Raw genomic sequence first — 22,429 nt, forward strand, 5'->3', positions numbered from 1 at the left:
CTTTCCACCCGCAGACACAGCCAATTGTGTCTGTAGGGACGCCTGAACAGGCCGGAGGTAACACAGGGATTTGAACCGGCGATCCCAGTGTTGGTAGGCAACGGAGTAGACTGCTACACCACCTGGACGCCCCCTAGCCATTCTTTGTTAAACTGCATTTGCAGATTGTAGCCTTCAGTTGCAGTGCTGCGGATTGTAAGCGTATGAATGAGTAGCATCCCGAGCCCACCCCCGTCATCACTGCGGTGGAAGAAAACTGCCTTGACAGAAGAACCAATCAAATTCCATGTTGGCTTGTAGCCCCGCCTCCCTTCATTAATATTCATGAAAATAGTCTTAATCTCCAGTCAGACATCAGTCTTGTGAGTCCGGGCCTAGATGCCTGAATGCTCCTTTATCCAAGCACGGAATTTGGTGACTTGCGTGTAGACGCCAGGCTTATTCCTGCGAGCACAGCCGTCACCCCAGCTCACCACTCCAGCCTGGAAGGCCCGCCCACTGGGACCTGTGACTGACAGGGGTCCGCCCGAGTCCCCCTGAGAGAGAGCGGGGCATCAGGTTAGCGTACAGTAACACAGAAGAAGAGGAACTTATAAACGTGATGTATGAAGAAGGCCTTCTGGGACAAAATACATGATGATGTGCAGAAACACTGTTTCCTCAGTGGCGTTTTGAGGAAGCTCCTCCCTTCACAGACACACAACAGTGTCTTTAGTCTAGACACACAACAGTGTCTTTAGTCTAGACACGCAACAGTGTCTGTAGTCTAGAGACACAAGAGTGTCTTTAGTCTAAACACACAACAGTGTCTGTAGTCTAGACACACAACAGTGTCTTTAGTCTAGACACGCAACAGTGTCTGTAGTCTAGACACACAACAGTGTCTTTAGTCTAGAGACACAACAGTGTCTTTAGTCTAGACACACAACAGTGTCTGTAGTCTAGACACACAACAGTGTCTTTAGTCTAGAGACACAACAGTGTCTTTAGTCTAGACACACAACAGTGTCTGTAGTTTAGACACACAACAGTGTCTTTAGTCTAGACACACAACAGTGTCTTTAGTCTAGACACACAACAGTGTCTTTAGTCTAGAGACACAACAGTGTCTTTAGTCTAGAGACACAACATTGTCTTTAGTCTAGACACACAACAGTGTCTTTAGTCTAGACACACAACAGTGTCTTTAGTCTAGACACACAACAGTGTCTTTAGTCTAGAGACACAACAGTGTCTTTAGTCTAGAGACACAACAGTGTCTGTAGTCTAGACACACAACAGTGTCTTTAGTCTAGAGACACAACCGTGTCTTTAGTCTAGACACACAACAGTGTCTTTAGTCTAGACACACAACAGTGTCTTTAGTCTAGAGACACAACAGTGTCTGTAGTCTAGACACACAACAGTGTCTTTAGTCTTCATCAACACAACCACATGACTGGCTGAGGTGTGAAACCCTGCAGAAGCTTCACCTTTCCATAAAGCACACATTACTAGCAGTTTGGTGTGTGTCTGTGTCTGCATGTCATGAATATGATGGATGGATGTGATCAATGTAGGATGTTGGATGTCTGTTGGATGGAGGGATTGATGGACAGATGGATGGGTGGTGTATGTGATGAATTTCATGCATTTATGATAGATGGATGGATGGATGGACAGATGGATGGATGGATGGGTGGTGTATGTGATAGATGATGGATAGTGAGGAGATGGGTGGTGTATGTGATGGAAGATGGATGGAGGGAGGGAGGGATGGGTGGTGTATGATGGATGGATGTCATGGATTAATGGTGTATGTGATGGATAGATATCTGTTTAGGTGGATGGATGTCATGGATGAATGTATGGTTGATGGATGGATGGATGGTGTATGTGATAGATGATGTGGTGGATGGATATCTGTTTGGATGAATGGTTGGTGTATGTGATGGATGGATGGATGGGTGGATGGATGGTGGTGTATTTGATAGATGATGGATGGATGGATGGATGGTGATGTCATTGATGATGGATGTGATGGATGGATATCTGTTTGGCTGAATGGATGGTGTATGTGATGGAAGGAGGGAAGGATGAATGGACAGATGGATGGGTGGTGTATGTGATAGATGATGGGTGGATGATGGACAGATGGATGGTGTACTTGATTGATGGAGGGAAGGATGGATGGACGGATGGATGGGTGGTGTATGTGATAGACGATGGATGGATGGATGGTGTATGTGATAGATGATGGATAGATGGTGTATGTGATGGATCGATGGAAGGATGGATGGACAGATGGATGGGTGGTGTATGTGATAGATGATGGATGGATGAGTGGTGTATGTGATAGACGATGGATGGATAGATGGATGAGTGGTGTATGTGATGGATGAATGCATGATTGATGATGGATGTGATGGACGGATATCTGGATGGATGGATGGATGGTGTATGTGGTGGATGGAGTGAAGGATGGATGGATGGAAGGGTGGTGTATGTGGTGGCTGATGGAGGAATGAATTGATGATGGATGGGTAGATGGATGGTGGCTGGATGGATGATGTACCTGGCAGGCGTCCACTCCTCCTTTGACGACTCCGGCACACAGCATCCTGTCAGTGGTCTGTGCCTCCATCAGCATGTGACACACTGTGCTGTTGATGATGCGGACCTGCGCCTTCTGCAGGACGCCTGCCGCAAAACCTGAGAGCACAACACAAAGCTTCAAAACATGAGGACTGCAACAAGTCCACCTCCGCTAGTCTTCACAGTCAAACATGAGGACTGCAACAAGTCCACCTCCGCTAGTCTTCACAGTCAAACATGAGGACTGGAACAAGTCCACCTCCGCTAGTCTTCACAGTAAAACATGAGGACTGGAACAAGTCCACCTCCGCTAGTCTTCACAGTAAAACATGAGGACTGCAACAAGTCCACCTCCGCTAGTCTTCACAGTAAAACATGAGGACTGCAACAAGTCCACCTCCGCTAGTCTTCACAGTAAAACACGAGGACTGCAACAAGTCCACCTCCGCTAGTCTTCACAGTAAAACATGAGGACTGCAACAAGTCCACCTCCGCTAGTCTTCACAGTAAAACATGAGGACTGCAACAAGTCCACCTCCGCTAGTCTTCACAGTAAAACATGAGGACTGCAACAAGTCCACCTCCGCTAGTCTTCACAGTAAAACATGAGGACTGCAACAAGTCCACCTCCGCTAGTCTTCACAGTAAAACATGAGGACTGCAACAAGTCCACCTCCGCTAGTCTTCACAGTCAAACATGAGGACTGCAACAAGTCCACCTCAGCTAGTCTTCACAGTAAAACATGAGGACTGCAACAAGTCCACCTCAGCTAGTCTTCACAGTAAAACATGAGGACTGCAACAAGTCCACCTCAGCTAGTCTTCACAGTAAAATATGGGGACTGCAACAAGTCCACCTCAGCTAGTCTTCACAGTAAAACATGAGGACTGCAACAAGTCCACCTCCGCTAGTCTTCACAGTAAAACATGAGGACTGCAAAAAGTCCACCTCCGCTAGTCTTCACAGTAAAACATGAGGACTGGAACAAGTCCACCTCCGCTAGTCTTCACAGTAAAACATGAGGACTGCAACAAGTCCACCTCCGCTAGTCTTCACAGTAAAACATGAGGACTGCAACAAGTCCACCTCAGCTTGTGTTCACAGTAAAACATGAGGACTGGAACAAGTCCACCTCAGCTAGTGTTCACAGTAAAACATGAGAACTGTAACAAGTCCACCTCAGCTTGTGTTCACAGTAAAACACGAGGACTGTAACAAGTCCACCTCAGCTTGTGTTCACAGTAAAACATGAGGACTGTAACAAGTCCACCTCAGCTAGTGTTCACAGTAAAACACGAGGACTATAACAAGTCCACCTCAGCTTGTGTTCACAGTAAAACACGAGGACTATAACAAGTCCACCTCAGCTTGTGTTCACAGTAAAACGCGAGGACTATAACAAGTCCACCTCAGCTTATGTTCTCAGTAAAACACGAGGACTATAACAAGTCCACCTCAGCTTGTGTTCTCAGTAAAACACGAGGACTATAACAAGTCCACCTCAGCTTGTGTTCTCAGTAAAACACGAGGACTGTTAAGGTTTGTAGAACGAACCCAATAGCGACAACACAAGACAAAGTAAAGCACCAACCTGGCAGGACTCGTAGAGGAGAGCCGGCCGGGCCTGGACAGAAGGGGGAGGCGCTTCAGGCGGAACTTGAGAATAGCTTCTTAAAAATGGGAAAACGTAAACTGCCCCCTTAATCCGAAAAGGAAAAAAAGTAAACTGCTCCTTTAAAGTCCGAAAGGGAAAAAACACAAACTGCTCCTTTAAAGTCCGAAAGGGAAAAAACACAAACTGCTCCTTTAAAGTCCGAAAGGGGAAAAAACACAAACTGCTCCTTTAAGGTAGAAGTCCAACCGAGTAATAAGATCCACAGTGAGAGAGGAGAAATTAGAATATCAAAAACTTGATCTCAACTAGAAAATCACGATGGGAAAATCCAATGGGGAAAACACAAAGAGAGTTCTTCTCCGAACAAGCTCTCAAGGAGAACTGACACAAGGGAATAGTCAAACAAGCAAAAACACGGAGAATACTACAATCTGTACTCCACCGGGAGACACAGAAATGTCACAAAACTCGAGACGAAGAATTTACTCACGGGACTGTTCAGGACGAACTCGCGACGAGTTCTGGAAAGCAAACAAACTTATACTAGAGTGGTTAACGAGTAGGTAGGCTGCAGGTGTTTCAGACGCGCCCTTCCCCCGCTCTCATTGCTGGTTGCCAGGTTGGTCAACAGACCGAGCCCTAACAGTACCCCCCCCCCTCTACGGGAGCCACCAGGCGACCTGCCAGGCTTGTCAGGGTGACGGCGATAGAACTCAGCGAGCAGACCAGGGTCCATGATGAGCTGGCGGGATACCCAGCTTCGTTCCTCCACCCCATAGCCCTCCCAGTCAACCAAATACTGGAACCCCCGTCCCCTGCGTCGGACGTCCATCAGCCGACGGACCTTCCACTGTGGATGCCCATCCACAATCTCAGGGGGAGGCGGAGCTGGGGACGGAGGCATAAGGGGGCTCTCGGAGACAGGCTTTACTCGGGACACATGAAAAACCGGATGGATCTTCATGGAGGCCGGGAGCTTAAGACGCACAACTGCAGGACTGGGTACTTCCTGGATCTCGAAGGGTCCAACGAACCGGGGATTCAGCTTCTTGGCAGAGGACTGAAGGGGGAGATCCTTGGTGGACAGCCAGACTCTCTGTCCGGGTTGGTAAGCTGGTGCTGTGGATCGGCGACGGTTAGCTCCTCGTCTGGCACGTTCCGTAGCACGGAGCAGCGCAGCCCTGGTGATCTCCCAGACACGACGACAGCGGTCCAGATGAGTCTGCACGGAGGGAACCTCCACTTCGGACTCCTGTGCAGAGAAGACGGGCGGCTGGTAACCCAGGGATGCCTCAAAGGGCGAGAGGCCGGTGGCGGAGCTGACCAGGGAGTTGACCGCATACTCGACCCAGGGGAGAAACTGACTCCAGGAGGTTGGCTTCTTGGCAGCGACGCAACGGAGAGCAGATTCCACACTCTGGTTCATCCTCTCAGTCTGTCCGTTAGTCTGCGGATGATATCACGACGAAAGGCTGACCGAGGCGCCCAACCCCTTGCAGAAAGCACGCCACACACGGGAAACAAACTGGGGCCCTCTGTCTGACACAATGTCCTTGGGAAGTCCATGCAAACGGAAGACGTGGCTCATCAGGAGGTCAGCGGTTTCTGAAGCAGAAGGAAGCTTAGGCAAAGCCACCAGGTGAACACCCTTGCTGAAGCGATCCACCACCGTCAGGATCACTGTGTTGCCCTGAGACGGAGGAAGTCCAGAGACAAAATCCAACGCCACATGGGACCAGGGCCGACTGGGAATAGGAAGGGGCTGCAGCAGACCAGCCGGTGCCTGGTGAGAGGCCTTGCTGCGGGCACAGATGGTGCAGGCCATGACGAACTCCTTGACGTCCCTCCTCATAGTGGGCCACCAGAACCGTCGAGCTATGAAAGTGAAAGTGCGGTGGACTCCAGGGTGGCAAGCGAGCTGACTGGTGTGGCCCCATTTGAGGACCCGAGACCTCACTGAGTCCGGAACAAACAGTCGGCGAGGCGGCACGTTGCTCGGGGCTGGACTGGAGCGCAAGGCGCGCTTGACCACCGTTTCAAGGCCCCAGGTCACCACGCCAACGACCTTGGTCTCAGGGAGGACGGGACTTGGTTCCACCGTTACAGGTTCCTTAAGGTGTTGACGAGACAGAGCATCTGCCTTGGTGTTGCGGGAGCCAGGACGATAAGTCAGTGTGAAGTCGAACCGACTGAGGAAGCTGGCCCACCGTGCCTGCCGACCATTGAGACGTTTGGTTGCCCGGATGAACGTCAGGTTCTTATGATCAGTCCAGATGGTAAATGGATGCTCTGCCCCCTCCAGCCAATGGCGCCATTCCTCAAGTGCAGCCACTACAGCGAGAAGCTCCCGATTACCAACATCGTAGTTCTCCTCGGCGGGAAGGAACCGGCGGGAGAAGAACGCGCAAGGATGAACCTTCTGGTCGGCCTCTGATCGCTGGGAGAGCACAGCCCCCAATCCGGTGTCCGAAGCGTCCACCTCAACTATGAACTGCCTCTTGGGATCGGGATGGAGTAGGACGGGGGCACTGGTGAACCTCTCCTTGAGCAACAGAAATGCAGAGCGAGCAGCTGGGGACCAGACGAGCGGCTGAGAGGGGGAGGTTAGACGGGTGAGGGGTTCTGCTACAGAGCTGTAGTTTCGGACGAACCTCCTGTAAAAGTTCGCGAACCCGAGGAAGCTCTGCAGTTCCTTATGTGACTTAGGATCCGGCCATTCCACCACCGCTTTGATCTTGCGAGGATCAGCTCGAGTCTTGCCTCCCTCCACGATAAAACCTAAGTAGTCCACTGACTCAGAATGGAACAGGCATTTCTCAGCCTTGACGAACAGCCGGTTACGAAGGAGGCGTTCGAGAACCTGCCGCACGTGCTGGACATGCTCCTCGAGGGACCTGGAGAAGATGAGGATGTCATCAAGGTAGACGACAACGAATTGGTCGAGCATGTCGCGAAGGATGTCATTCATGAGTGCCTGGAACACCGCCGGGGCGTTGGTGAGGCCGAACGGCATTACCAGGTACTCATAATGACCACGGGGAGTCTTAAAGGCTGTCTTCCACTCGTCCCCTTTCCGGATCCGAACGAGATGGTAGGCGTTCCGGAGATCCAGCTTAGTGAAGACAGTCGCCTGGGTCAGGGGTTCGAGGGTGGAGCTCATCAGAGGCAGGGGGTATTTATTCTTGATGGTGATGTCGTTGAGTTGGCGATAATCAATGCAGGGTCGGAGACCACCATCCTTCTTCTTAACGAAAAAGAAACCAGCTGCCACCTGGGAGGATGAGGGTCGGATGAGCCCTGCCGCCAACGATTCTGAAATGTAATCGTCCATAGCAGCCTTCTCGGGGATGGAAAGGCTGTAAAGACGACTGCTAGGGAGAGAGGCCCCAGGACGGAGGTTGATAGCACAATCATATGGCCGATGCGGAGGGAGAGACTGAGCCCGCGTCTTGCTGAAGACCTCCCCGAGATCATGATACTCGGGAGGAACAGAGGAAAGATCGGGAGGAGGGGCAATCGGAACAGTCTGGACTGCTGGACCAGGTGCGGCCTGAAGACACCGGGCGTGACAGGAGGAGCTCCACTCCAAAATGTTACCAGACGACCAAGCAATGTGTGGCTCATGCTGAGCCAACCAGGGACGCCCCAAGATCACAGGAACTAAGGGAGACTGGATGACGAAGAACTTAAGGCTCTCCACATGGTTTCCAGCAATAGTGAGAGACACGGGACAGGACTGTTGGGTAACACTGGCCAGGCGGCGCTCATCCAGAGCAAAGGCCTCTATTGGCCTCTCCAATTCCTCACATGGAATGTTAGCTTGAGCAGCAAACGTAGAGTCCAAGAAACACCCATCAGCTCCCGAATCGATGAGTGCGCCTACAGTGAGCCGCTGGTCTGCCCAAGCCAGGGTAACGCTCACAAGATGGTTAGCCGGAGCAGGATGGCGGGAACAGGAAAGACGGCTCACTAGGATCTCCCGGGGTCCCAGTGAGCCTAATCTTTTGGCCGCGTAGGACACTCGCTGATCCGGTGTCCCTTAAGACCGCAGTAAAGACAGAGACCTGCCTTGAACCGGGCCTCACGTTCAGCGGGAGTCAGTCGTGTACGCCCAAGCTGCATAGGTTCCTCCTCTGTCACTGTCTGGGAGGAGGAGAGGCTTGCCACAGGGGAAGTGGAGTGCGACGAAGAAGAGCCCCCTTCGGAAGCTCTGGATGGCTGAGAGGTAGAAACGGTTCCCCGTAGACCTCGCTCGCGCCTTCTCTCGCGGAGACGTCCATCGATGCGGATGGCAAGGCTGATAAGGTCGTCGAGAGAGGTAGGATCCTCCCGGGTGGCTAGCTGATCCTTGACGGCATCGCTGAGGCCCCTACGGAAGGTTACCCGAAGTGACTGGTCGTTCCAGCCACTCTCAGCCGCAGCCAGCCTGAACTCGACTGAGTAGTCAGTGACACTGCCACTGCCCTGCTGGATCCTGCTCAATCGGACACCCGGATCCTGACCGTACACTGGATGATGGAATACCTTCCGAAGCTCAGCCACAAAGTCATCGTAGGAAGAGCAGAAACTGGCCCCCATGGACCAGGAAGCAGTGGCCCACTGAGCAGCGCGGCCAGTCAGCAGGTTAGTCACGTAAGCAACTTTTGCAGCATCTGTGGTGAACCCCCTGGAATGGTGGGCGAAGACAAGCTCACACTGCATGATGAACGTGGCACAGGTCTCAAAGTTGCCATCAAAAGGCCTGGGATTGGAGATACTGGGCTCCCGGAAATCCGAAACATAAACGGTAGGATTGTCTAAGGCAACGGCTGCGGGCACTGCTGGAGGAGGGGCGGCCGGAACTGGTGGGACAGCTGGCTGGATGGTGATAGCCGCTGTGAGAGTTTGCAACTGCTTAAGAACCTCCTCTTGTTGGCTCGCGAGCGCCGCTTGCTGGGCCGAAAGAGAATCCACCGAAGCCTGGAGGGGTTGCACCTGAGCCCGGAGGCCCTGCATGGCAACAGCGGCCTCTTGTAGTTGCTGGCCGTGGGAGGCCGTAAGCTGAATCTGCTTATAGAGAGCAGCCTGGACAGGATTGGCGTCTGGGTTGTCTGGGTTCATAGTGAAGGCGAGTTCGTACTGTTAAGGTTTGTAGAACGAACCCAATAGCGACAACACAAGACAAAGTAAAGCACCAACCTGGCAGGACTCGTAGAGGAGAGCCGGCCGGGCCTGGACAGAAGGGTGAGGCGCTTCAGGCGGAACTTGAGAATAGCTTCTTAAAAATGGGAAAACGTAAACTGCCCCCTTAATCCGAAAAGGAAAAAAAGTAAACTGCTCCTTTAAAGTCCGAAAGGGAAAAAACGTAAACTGCTCTTTTAAAGTCCGAAAGGGGAAAAAACACAAACTGCTCCTTTAAGGTAGAAGTCCAACCGAGTAATAAGATCCACAGTGAGAGAGGAGAAATTAGAATATCAAAAACTTGATCTCAACTAGAAAATCACGATGGGAAAATCCAATGGGGAAAACACAAAGAGAGTTCTTCTCCGAACAAGCTCTCAAGGAGAACTGACACAAGGGAATAATCAAACAAGCAAAAACACGGAGAATACTACAATCTGTACTCCACCGGGAGACACAGAAATGTCACAAAACTCGAGACGAAGAATTTACTCACGGGACTGTTCAGGACGAACTCGCGACGAGTTCTGGAAAGCAAACAAACTTATACTAGAGTGGTTAACGAGTAGGTAGGCTGCAGGTGTTTCAGACGCGCCCTTCCCCCGCTCTCATTGCTGGTTGCCAGGTTGGTCAACAGACCGAGCCCTAACAAGGACTATAACAAGTCCACCTCAGCTTGTGTTCACAGTAAAACACGAGGACTATAACAAGTCCACCTCAGCTTGTGTTCTCAGTAAAACACGAGGACTGTAACAAGTCCACCTCAGCTTGTGTTCTCAGTAAAACACTAGGACTGTATTAAGGCCACCTTGGCTTGATCAGCCATCACGCTGAGTGTCCCATGAAGGAGTGACGTCTACATGAGACAGCGAGTGTCTGTGAGGTCCGTCTGCAGCGACATGCTGGTGACTCTGAGGTGCTGAACTTTCCTGATGCAGTTATGAGCTGTGGTAGTGGAGGGATTTCCCTGAAAAGAACTTTGTCAAGGATTATTTTAGTTCGTTTACACAGTGGATTTTGTGTTATAATTCCTCAAGATTGAAGAGGAGGTCATCTCATGACATCATCAAACAGCGACTTGTGAAAGTAAAACATCAAAAACAACCTAAGTGGTGACTTTACTGTACTGGTGTCTGTTCATCTAAAATGATCTTGGTGAAAAGGTGTGAGCTCACCACCCTCTCTGGTGGCTCCCCAGCCAGTGATCCACGCCGCTTTGCCTGCTGGGAAGTGGTGTGTGGCGGCGGGGAGACAGATGGGCCAGATGTTCTGGTTGAGTGGGACAGCGGTGTCCAGCTCCATCAGGGCGATGTCGTTGTCGTAGGTGAGGCGGTTGTACTGCAAGTGGGTGATAATCTGCTTCACGTTTCTCCTCACGGTCCACTTGTTGGTCTGACCCTGGACATGGAGGCCCAGAAAGACCTCCCACAGCTCAGCACGGGAATATCTGATTCACCACAGAGCCGCAGGGGTCAAAGGTCAACATATGGGAGACTGGCAAGATGAATGTGTTTGTGTGTGTGCACTCACTGTATGTTAACGTCGTTCTGGACGCAGTGAGCGGCGGTGAGCACCCAGCGGTCACTGAGAACTGATGCTCCACAGACGTGACCTTTGCCCTGGATGTGAAGGCTGACCTGCCACGGCCACTCACCCTCACTGGACATCTGCCCCCCCACGATACGAGAGCTCCTATAGGGCCTGGTCCCACACTCTGTGTGTACACACACACACACACACACACACACACACTAGAGTGTGGTACTAGTACCTGTGTATACTATACAATCACAAGCTTCTACTTACTGGGAGCTTTGTAGTATAAATATTACTATTACATTGTACACCGATCAGCCAAAACATTAAACCAGTGACAGGTAAGTGAATAGTACTGATTATCTCGTTATCATGGCACCTGTCACGGGTGGCACCTGTCACGGGTGGCACCTGTCACGGGGTGGCACCTGTCACGGGGTGGCACAATCAGGCAGCAAGAGAACAGTCAGTTCTTGGAGTTGATGTGTTGAAGCAAGATAAATGTGGACGCGTAAGGATATGAGGGACTTGGACAAGGGCCAAACTGTGATGGCAAGACGACTGGCCAGAGCATCTCCACAACACAGGTCTAGTGGGGTTTTCCCAGTATACAGTGGTCAGTACCTACCACAAGTGGTCCAAGAAAGGACAACTGGTGAACCAGCAACAGGGTCATTTGATGCGCATGAGGCACGAAGGCTCGCCTGTCTGGTCCAGTCCCACAGAAGAGCTACTGTAGCTCAAAGTGCCACTGATGGTATTAGGTATTCCCTAATGGCCGTGGTCTCTTTCAGCAGGATCATGTGTCCTGCCACCTGCACACTTGTTCAGGGATGGTTTGAGGAACATGACAGAGTTCACGGTGTTGCCTTGGCCTCAAAATTCTCCAGATCTCAATCTGATCGAGCATCTGTGGGATGTGGTGGAAACACAAGTCTGATCCATGGAGGCCCCACCTCACAACATAAAGGGTCTGCTGCTTACGTCTTGGTGCCAGATACCAGAGGACACCTTCACAGGTCTTGTAGAGTCCACGTCTCGATGGGTCAGAGCTGTTTTGGTGGCACGAGGGGGGTCTACACAATATTAGGCAGGTGGTTTTAATGATTTGGCTGATCGCTGTAGATAATACTTATATAGTACATGTGATACTAGTAGAGTACAGATAGTACTAGTACAGCACAGAAAATACTTGTTGAGGCGTACCACAGTCCTCCTCATCCGAGGCGTCCTCACAGTCCTGTACTCCGTCACACTCCGGGTTCACTTTACTGATGCACTGTTTGTTCCCACACCTGTAGGTAAACTCTGAGCACCACTGTACAACCACCGCTACACAACACAAGAACAGGTAAAACACTACTAATACTGCAGACCACTATTAACAGTAATACTATTACTATTACTTTTACCTCTTCTACTGCTACTGGTATTACCATCACAACTTCTAATGCATCTACTCCAACTTCTACTACTACTATTACTACGTCTAATAATATTACTCTCACTTCTACTACTACTGTTACTACATCTAATAATATTACTCTGACTTCTACTATTACTACATCTAATAATATTACTCTGACTCCTACTACTACTATTACTTCTACTACTACTATTACTACGTCTAATAATATTACTCTGACTTCTACTACTACTGTTACTACATCTAATAATATTACTCTCACTTCTACTACTACTGTTACTACATCTAATAATATTACTCTGACTTTTACTACTACTATTACTACATCTAATAATATTACTCTGACTTCTACTACTACTATTACTTCTACTACTACTATTACTACGTCTAATAATATTACTGTGACTTCTACTACTACTATTACTACATCTAATAATATTACTCTGACTTCTACTACTACTATTACTACGTCTAATAATATTTCTAAGACTTCTACTACTACTATTACTACATCTAATAATATTTCTAAGACTTCTACTACTACTATTACTACATCTTATAATATCACTCTGAGTTCTACTACTACTATTACTATGTCTAATAATATTACTCTCACTTCTACTACTACTGTTACTACATCTAATAATATTACTCTGACTTCTACTACTACTATTACTACATCTAATAATATTACTCTGACTTCTACTACTACTATTACTACATCTAATAATATTACTCTGACTTCTACTACTACTATTACTACGTCTAATAATATGTCTAAGACTTCTACTACTGCTATTACTACATCTAATAATATTTCTGAGACTTCTACTACTACTATTACTACATCTAATAATATTTCTAAGACTTCTACTACTACTATTACTACGTCTAATAATATTACTAAGACTTCTACTACTACTATTACTACATCTAATAATATTACTCTGACTTCTACTACTACTATTACTACATCTAATGATATTACTCTCACTTCTACTACTACTGTTATGTATAACGCTGCTACCAGTACAACCAGTTAAAATGCAAGTGGAAGCTGTACAGACTGCCTCAAAGTAAAACTTTACTTAGTGTGGACGAGATCAGAAAATGTGTAGTATGAAATCACAAGACCACAATGAAGGTAGAAATGAAATGATGAAAATAAGAATGAAGTTAATCATCTTTCTTACATTTCTTACACTCAGACTCATCCGAGCCGTCTGAGCAGTCGTCCCGTCCGTCACACCGGAGATGCTGCGAGACACAGCGGCCATTCCGACAGGAGAACTGACCTGCTTCACACTCACCTGGAGGCAACACACACCCTCAGTCTACAAATACTTCACACTCACCTGGAAACAACACACACCCTCAGTCTACAAATACTTCACACTCACCTGGAGACAACACACACCCTCAGTCTACAAATACTTCACACTCACCTGGAGACAACACACACCCTAAGTCTACAAATACTTCACACTCACCTGGAGGCAACACACACCCTCAGTCTACAAATACTTCACACTCACCTGGAAACAACACACACCCTCAGTCTACAAATACTTCACACTCACCTGGAGACAACACACACCCTCAGTCTACAAATACTTCACACTCACCTGGAGACAACACACACCCTCAGTCTACAAATACTCCTCATTTACACTGTACTATGAAGACCATGAAGGATGTTTAATACATATCTCATCTCATCTCATCTCATCTCATCTTCAGCTGCTTCTCCGGGGTTGGGTCGCGGTGGCAGCAAGCTAAGTAAGGCACTCCAGATGTCCCTCTCCCCAGCAACGCCCTCCAGCTCCTCCTGGGGGACCCCAAGGCGTTCCTAGGCCAGATTCGACAGCGAGTTCTGGGTCTACCCCGGGATCTCCTCCCAGTTGGCCATGCCCGGTAAACCTCCAAAGGAAGGCGCCCAGGAGGCATCCTGATCAGATGCCCAAACCACCTCAACTGGCTCCTTTCGATGCGAAGGAGCAGCAGCTCTACTTACTCTGAGCTCCCTCCGGATGTCCGAGCTCCTCATCCTATCTCTAAGGCTGAGCCCAGACACTCTACGGAGGAAACTCATTCCAGCCGCTTGTATCCACGATCTCACCCTTTCGGTCACTACCCAAAGCTTATGACCATAGGTGAGGGTTGGAACGAAGACTGACTGGTAAATTGAGAGCTTTGTCTTCTGGCTCAGCTTCCTCTTCACCACTACAGTCCAGTACGACGTCCACATTACTGCTGATGCTGCACCAATCCACCTGTCAATCTCCCGCTCCATCCTACCCTCACTCGTGAACAAGACCCCGAGATACTTGAACGCCTTCACTTGAGGCAACAACTCATCCACCATTTTCCGGTAGAGAACCATGGCCTCAGACTTGGAGGTGCTGACTCTCATCCCGGCCATTTCACACTCGGCTGCAAACCGCCCCAGTGTGTGCAGGAGGTCACGTTCTGATGAAGCCAACAAAACCACATCATCTGCGAAGAGCAGAGATGCAATTCTGAGGTTCCCAAACGGACACACTCCTCACCTTGGCTGCGCCTTGAGATCCTGTCCATGACTATCACAAACAGAATCGGAGGCAAGGGACAACCTTGTGTTAACATGACTCCATGGACCTCATGGCTGAGAGTCACATGTGCCAACAGTCCAACTTCCCTGGTTGCATCTGATGTCCCCTGTTGTGATTAGTGTGACCTTTGACCTACCGCAGTCTTTTTCGTCAGTGTTGTCGCCACAGTCATCGATTCCGTCACACAGCCAGAACCGTGGCTTACACTGTCCATTACTGCACCGCATCTGAGACGCCTCACACTCTGAGAGAACACACACACACACACACAGATAAGAATGTATTTGTCCATGTATTTAGTCTGTACTCCATCCCCTAATGTAGTGATTCTAAAAGTGGGGTCAGCGAGAGGGTCCGTGAAATTATTTCCTATTATATTATATTTATACCCCGCTACAATGTAGCGGTTTGGTTCTCCACCCGTCTAAATCACCCTCCTCTTCATCCTGCCAGCTAACCGCCTTCCCCCTGCCCCTAAACCCCCCCGACTCCAACTCCCTCCCCCCAAATGCTCAGAATCATCTGAAATGCCGAGAAAAGTGGTTTTTAGCCATTTTTAGAAAATGCATATTTTGCATTATTATTATAATTATTTTAATTTTCTGCTATTTTTCTGGTCCTCTCTGGAACAATACCTACCACCTCCAAAAAGAATTAGGATCGTAAATGCTTTAGTTTTCGGTCCCGCTATCTACACTAACACACACACACTAACACCACACACATACACATTACGAAAATATATGAGTGATACTATAGAGAGAGAGAGAGTGTACATATCAATCTCTCTCTATATATGATCACTAACTATGATCACTCAGTCACTGCAACGATGATCTCTTAGTCACTGTAACTATGATCACTCAGTCACTGTATGATCACCCAGTCACTCTATGATCAGTATACGTACTATTCACTCTAACTATGATCACTCGGTCGATCTAACTATGATCACTCAGTCACTCTATGATCACTCTCTCTAACTCTGATCATTCAGTCACTGTAATCATTATCTCTCAGTCACCCTAACTGTGATCAGTCAGTCACTGTAACTATGATCATTCAGTCACTTTAACCATGATCCCTCAGTCACTGTAACTATGATCCCTCAGTCACTGTAACTATGATCACTCAGTCACTCTAACTATACTCACTCAGTCACTGTAACTATGATCCCTCAGTCACTCCAACTATAATCACTCAGTCACCCTAAATATACTGCTCAAAAAAATAAAGGGAACACCTAAAAACACAATATAGACCTCGATGAATGAAATATTTCAGCTAAAAATCTTTATTTATTAGACAGAGGAATGTGTTCAGAGCAAAATAACCTAAGAATGATCAATGGAAATCAAAATCATTAGCCCATTAAGGTCTGGATTCAGAATCATACTCAAAATCAAAGTGGAAAATGAGAACATAAGCTGATCCAACTTCTGTGGAAATTCTTCAAGACGATTCAAAATGAGGCTCAGTAGTGTGTGTGGCCTCCACGTGCCTGTATGCACTCCCTACAACGTCTGGGCATGCTCCCGATGAGACGACGGATGGTCTCCTGAGGGATCTCCTCCCAGACCTGGATCAGGGCATCGGTCAACTCCTGGACAGTCTGTGGTGCGACATCGCGTTGGCGGATGGTACGAGACATGATGTCCCAGAGGTGCTCGATTGGATTCAGGTCTGGGGAACGTGCAGGCCGGTCCATAGCATCAATGCCTTCGACATACAGGAACTGCTGACACACTCTGGCCACATGAGGACGAGCATTGTCATGCATGAGCAGGAACCCAGGGCCCACTGCACCAGCATATGGTCTGACAATGGGTCTGAGGATCTCATCCCGGTACCTAATGGCAGTCATGGTACCTCTGGCTAGCACGTAGAGGTCTGTGCGTCCCTCCAAGGATATGCCTCCCCAGACCATCACTGACCCACCGCCAAACCGGTCATGCTGGAGGACGTTGCAGGCAGCAGAACGTTCTCCACAGCGTCTCCAGACTCTCTCACGTCTGTCACATGTGTTCAGTGTGAACCTGCTCTCATCTGTGAAGAGCACAGGGCGCCAATGGCAAATCTGCCAACCAAGATGTTCTCTGGCAAAGGTCAATCGGGCTGCACGGTGTTGGGCTGTGAGCACAGGCCCCAATTGTGGACGTCGGGCCCTCATACCATCCTCATGCATTCTGTTTCTCACTGTTTGAGCAGAAACCTGCACATTAGTGGCCTGTTGAAGGTCGTTTTGTAGGGCTCCGGCAGCGCTCCTCCTGTTCCTCCTTGCACAAAGGACCAGATAGCGGTCCTGCTGCGGGGTTGTTGTCCTCCTGCGGCCCCCTCCACGTCTCCTGGTGTACTGGCCTGTCTCCTGGTACCTCCTCCATGCTCTGGACACTGTGCTGAGAGACACATCAAATCTTCTTGCCACAGCACGCATTGATGTGCCATCCTGGATGAGCTGCACTACCTGAGCAACTTCTGTAGGTTGCAGATACCGCCTCATGCCACCTCTAGTGGTGAGGGCACTAGCAAAATGAAAAACTAACCAAAGATCGGCCAGAAAAGATGAGGACAGGCAAATGGTCTGTGGCCACCACCTGCAAATCCATTCCTTTTATAGGGGTTGTCTTGCAAATTGTCTAATTTCCACCAGGTGGAAATTAGACAATTTACCAACAGGTGAAATTGATTCACAAATCAGTGTTGCTTCCTAACTGGACAGGTTGATATCTCAAAAGTGTGATTGACTTGGAGCTACATTGCATTGCTTATGTGTTCCCTTTATTTTTTTGAGCAGTGTATGATCACTCAGTCACTAACTAAAATCGCTCAGTCACTAACTATGATCACTCAGTCACCCTACCTATAATCACTCAGTCACTCGATGATCATTCAGTCACCCAACCTATAATCACTCAGTCACTCTAACTATAATCACTCAGTCACTCTAACTATAATCACTCAGTCACTCTAACTATGATCACTCAGTCACTGTAACTATGATCACTCAGTCACTCTATGATCAGTATATGTACCAGTAACTCTAACTATAATCAATCCGTCACTCTAACTGTGATCACTCAGTCACTCTATGATCCCTTGCTCTAGCTATTATCACTCAGTCACTGTTACCATTATCACTCGGTCACCCTAACTATGATTAACTCAGTCACTGTAATGATTATCTCTGTCACTGTAACTATAATCACTCAGTCACTGTAACTATGATCACTCAGTCACTGTAATGATTATCTCTCAGTCACTGTAACTATAATCACTCAGTCACTGTCACTATAATCGCTCAGTCGCTGTAACTATAATCACTCAGTCACTCTAACTATGATCACTCAGTCAATCTAACTATGATCACTCAGTCACTCTATGATCACTCACTCTAACTATGATGACTCAGTCACTCTAACTATGATCACTCACTCTAACTATGATCACTCAGTCACTGTAACTATGGTCACTCGGTCACTGTAACCATTATCACTCAGTCACTCTAACGATGATCACTCAGTCATTTTAACTATAATCACTCAGTCACTTTAACTATGATCACCCAGTCACTCTAACTGTGATCACTCAGTCACTCTTTGATCACTCACTCTATGATCACTTAGTCACTGTAACTATGAATACTCAGTCACTTTAACTATGATCACTCAGTCCCTTTAACTACGATCACTCAGTCAGTGTAACTATGATCACTCAGTCCCTTTAACTATGGTCACTCAGTCACTGTAACTATGATCACTCAGTCCCTTTAACTATGATCACTCAGTCCCTTTAACTATGATCACTCAGTCCCTTTAACTACGATCACTCAGTCACTCTAACTATGATCACTCAGTCACTCTAACTAAAATCTCTGTCACTGTAACTACGATCACTCAGTCACTGTAACTACGATCACTCAGTCACTGTAACTACGATCACTCAGTCACTGTAACTACGATCACTCAGTCACTGTAACTACGATCACGAAGTCACTGTAACTACGATCACTCAGTCACTGTAACTACGATCACTCAGTCACTGTATATACGATCACTCAGTCACTAACTACGATCACTCAGTCACTGTAACTACGATCACTCAGTCACTGTAACTATGATCACTCAGTCACTGTAACTACGATCACTCAGTCACTGTAACCACGATCACTCAGTCACTGTAACTATGATCACTCAGTCCCTTTAACTATGATCACTCAGTCACTCTAACTACGATCACTCAGTCACTGTAACCACGATCACTCAGTCACTGTAACTATGATCACTCAGTCACTCTAACTATGATCACTCAGTCACTCTAACTATGATCACTCAGTCACTCTAACTATGATCACTCAGTCACTCTAACTAAAATCTCTCAGTCACTGTAACTATGATCCCTCAGTCCCTTTAACTACGATCACTCAGTCCCTTTAACTATGATCACTCAGTCACTGTAACTACGATCACTCAGTCACTGTAACTACGATCACTCAGTCACTGTAACTACGATCACTCAGTCACTGTAACCACGATCACTCAGTCACTGTAACTATGATCACTCAGTCCCTTTAACTATGATCACTCAGTCACTCTAACTATGATCACTCAGTCACTGTAACCACGATCACTCAGTCACTGTAACTATGATCACTCAGTCACTCTAACTATGATCACTCAGTCACTCTAACTATGATCACTCAGTCACTCTAACTAAAATCTCTCAGTCACTGTAACTATGATCCCTCAGTCCCTTTAACTACGATCACTCAGTCCCTTTAACTATGATCACTCAGTCACTGTAACTATGATCACTCAGTCACTGTAACTACGATCACTCAGTCACTGTAACTACGATCACTCAGTCACTGTAACTACGATCACTCAGTCACTGTAACTACGATCACTCAGTCACTGAAACTACGATCACTCAGTCACTGTAACTACGATCACTCAGTCGCTGTAACCACGATCACTCAGTCGCTGTAACTTCGATCACTCAGTCGCTGTAACCACGATCACTCAGTCGCTGTAACTACGATCACTCAGTCGCTGTAACTATGATCACTCAGTCACTCTAACTAAAATCTCTCAGTCACTGTAACTATGATCCCTCAGTCCCTTTAACTACGATCACTCAGTCACCCTAACTATGATCACTCAGTCACTGTAACCATTATCACTCAGTCACCCTAACTATGATCACTCAGTCCCTTTAACTATGATCACTCAGTCACTGTAACTATGATCACTCAGTCACTGTAACTACGATCACTCAGTTACCTTAACTATGATCACTCAGTCCCTTTAACCATTATCACTCAGTCACCCTAACTATGATCACTCAGTCCCTTTAACTAGGATCACTCAGTCACTCTAACTACGATCCCTCAGTCACTGTAACTATGATCCCTCAGTCACTCTAACTAAGATCACTCAGTCACCCTAACTATGATCACTCAGTCACTCTAACTAAAATCTCTGTCACCCTAACTATGATCCCTCAGTCACCCTAACTATGATCACTCAGTCATCCTAACTAAGATCCCTCAGTCACCCTAACTATGATCCCTCAGTCACTCTAACTAAGATCACTCAGTCACTGTAAGTTTGGTCACTCAGACAGAGGCATTTGTAGCGCTGGCCCTGCTGGCCAGTCCAACCAAAAAGATGTGTGTCCTCTCTGTGATGCAATAAAAATATTTTCTTATTAACATAATGTAATGTAAAATTATACTGTTACGTTCTAGTTGTAAGCATATTTTGATGATTACTGGGATAAACCATGAATCAAAATTATTTTTTGACAGGATAATCGCGACATGACATTTTTATATTGTCCTACCCCTAGTTCCAAGTAGATGTTACAAGTAGACCTTCCAGGTACATGTTACAGGTAGACAATATGTGTGATGTAGGAGATGAAGGTCTTACTGCAGTTCTCCTCATCGCTGTTGTCTCCACAGTCATTCCATCCGTCACACTGCAGGCTGCCATTGATGCAAAGATTGTTGATGCAGTGAAACCTCCCTGGACAAGCTTTACAAAATGAAACAGTCAGAAACCCCTTTTACGTAGTACAAAGACCCAAGTGTAAATTGTCACTTTGAGGAAAGTTGCCTACAGAGAAGAAGGAAAAACACCTCTCCATTTTTGTGCAGTGACTCTAGAGTACTGGTCCACATTTCAAGTAGTTTCTGGTCAGTTAAAGGTTATGACCGAACTAAATGTGTACCCTGTATCAAGAACCAAAAGCTGCAACTGTATCAGCACTTAAAATGTGTTTCGGTTGTAAACCTGATTTACCTGAGCAAAATGAACAGGTTAATAGGGCAACTTTTAATATTTCTGTTTAATGAGACTAGCAGTTGTCTTGACATGACTAGTAAGTATCATAATGTCAGGAGATGACTATTAAATATCATAATATAATGTGACTAGTAAATACAGTATCAAAATATGACCACTAAATAACATGATATGACTAGTTAGTGTTATATCAAATTGTGAGGAGTACATATCATAATAGTAGCAGCTCCTAACACTCCACTGGGTGTCTGAGTTTAAAGTAGAAGTTAGAATTGGTTTGGGTAATTTTGACGTTTGAACTTTGGTATCTGAGACTGTCAGTCAATCAGACAACCGGTCAGATTTCCATTGAGATGTGGTAGTACATGTATAAAGAAGACCAGCGGTTTGTTCAGATACAGCAGCTGATAATGGATGAACATGTGGTGATGATTAAATATCAGACTTACGGTCAGTCGGGATGAACGCTTCAAACTGGGCAGAGAATCCCTGGTCTACCAAAGACGAGTCGGAGTTAAATTTCACCTTTGTCTGGTGGCTTCGGCTAGTGACCACCATGGTACCTGGTTTCCTACCACACAGTCTGGACAGAGAGACACACGTCACACACGGACCATGGCTTCAACACACAACCATCTCGTAAGACCAGAAACGTTATGACCTCTATGTCACTCTCCACCTGGACAGGAAGCAAGAACCACGTTTACCTGAGTCAACATCCTGTTTCTACTGTACCCCGTACTCTGTTTCTACTGTACCCCGTACTCTGTTTCTACTGTACCCCATACTCTGTTTCTACTGTACCCCGTACTCTGTTTGTACTCCGTTTTATCTTACGCACGCACACACACACACACACACACACACACACAAACTCTTGATTTCTCATTCGTATTTTAGTCACTCTCATTTTATTCTGACTGGCTAGTGTGAGCTATAGATAGTCTGACTGGCCAGTGTGAGCTATCGATACTCTGACTGGTTTTATTCTGACTGGCTAATGTGAGCTATAGATAGTCTGACTGGGTTTATTCTGACTGGCTAGTGTGAGCCATAGATAGTCTGACTGGTTTTATTCTGACTGGCTAGTGTGAGCTATAGATAGTCTGACTTGGTTTATTCTGACTGGCTAGTGTGAGCTATAGATAGTCTGACTGGTTTTATTCTGACTGGCCAGTGTGAGCTACAGATAGTCTGACTGGGTTTATTCTGACTAGCCAG

The 22,429-nt window shown here is 47.2% G+C and overlaps 1 protein-coding gene across 1 annotated transcript in view; it reads right to left on the minus strand.

Annotated features, from left to right (window-relative positions):
• Positions 1-374: 374 nt before the first annotated feature.
• LOC130107378 (suppressor of tumorigenicity 14 protein homolog) overlaps positions 375-22,429 on the minus strand; it is a 67,776-nt gene continuing 45,721 nt past the window's right edge. Inside the window, exons 11-19 of the mRNA XM_056273960.1 lie at positions 21,658-21,791; positions 20,834-20,938; positions 15,040-15,147; positions 13,506-13,622; positions 12,093-12,218; positions 10,881-11,064; positions 10,526-10,797; positions 2,555-2,691; positions 375-536 (exon numbers count right to left, since the gene is read on the minus strand). Coding sequence (XP_056129935.1) covers positions 375-536; positions 2,555-2,691; positions 10,526-10,797; positions 10,881-11,064; positions 12,093-12,218; positions 13,506-13,622; positions 15,040-15,147; positions 20,834-20,938; positions 21,658-21,791 — 1,345 coding nt within the window. The remainder of the gene's footprint in view (positions 537-2,554; positions 2,692-10,525; positions 10,798-10,880; positions 11,065-12,092; positions 12,219-13,505; positions 13,623-15,039; positions 15,148-20,833; positions 20,939-21,657; positions 21,792-22,429) is intronic.

Source organism: Lampris incognitus, chromosome 2 (genome assembly GCF_029633865.1).
Source record: "Lampris incognitus isolate fLamInc1 chromosome 2, fLamInc1.hap2, whole genome shotgun sequence".
NCBI classification, from domain to species: domain Eukaryota; kingdom Metazoa; phylum Chordata; class Actinopteri; order Lampriformes; family Lampridae; genus Lampris; species Lampris incognitus.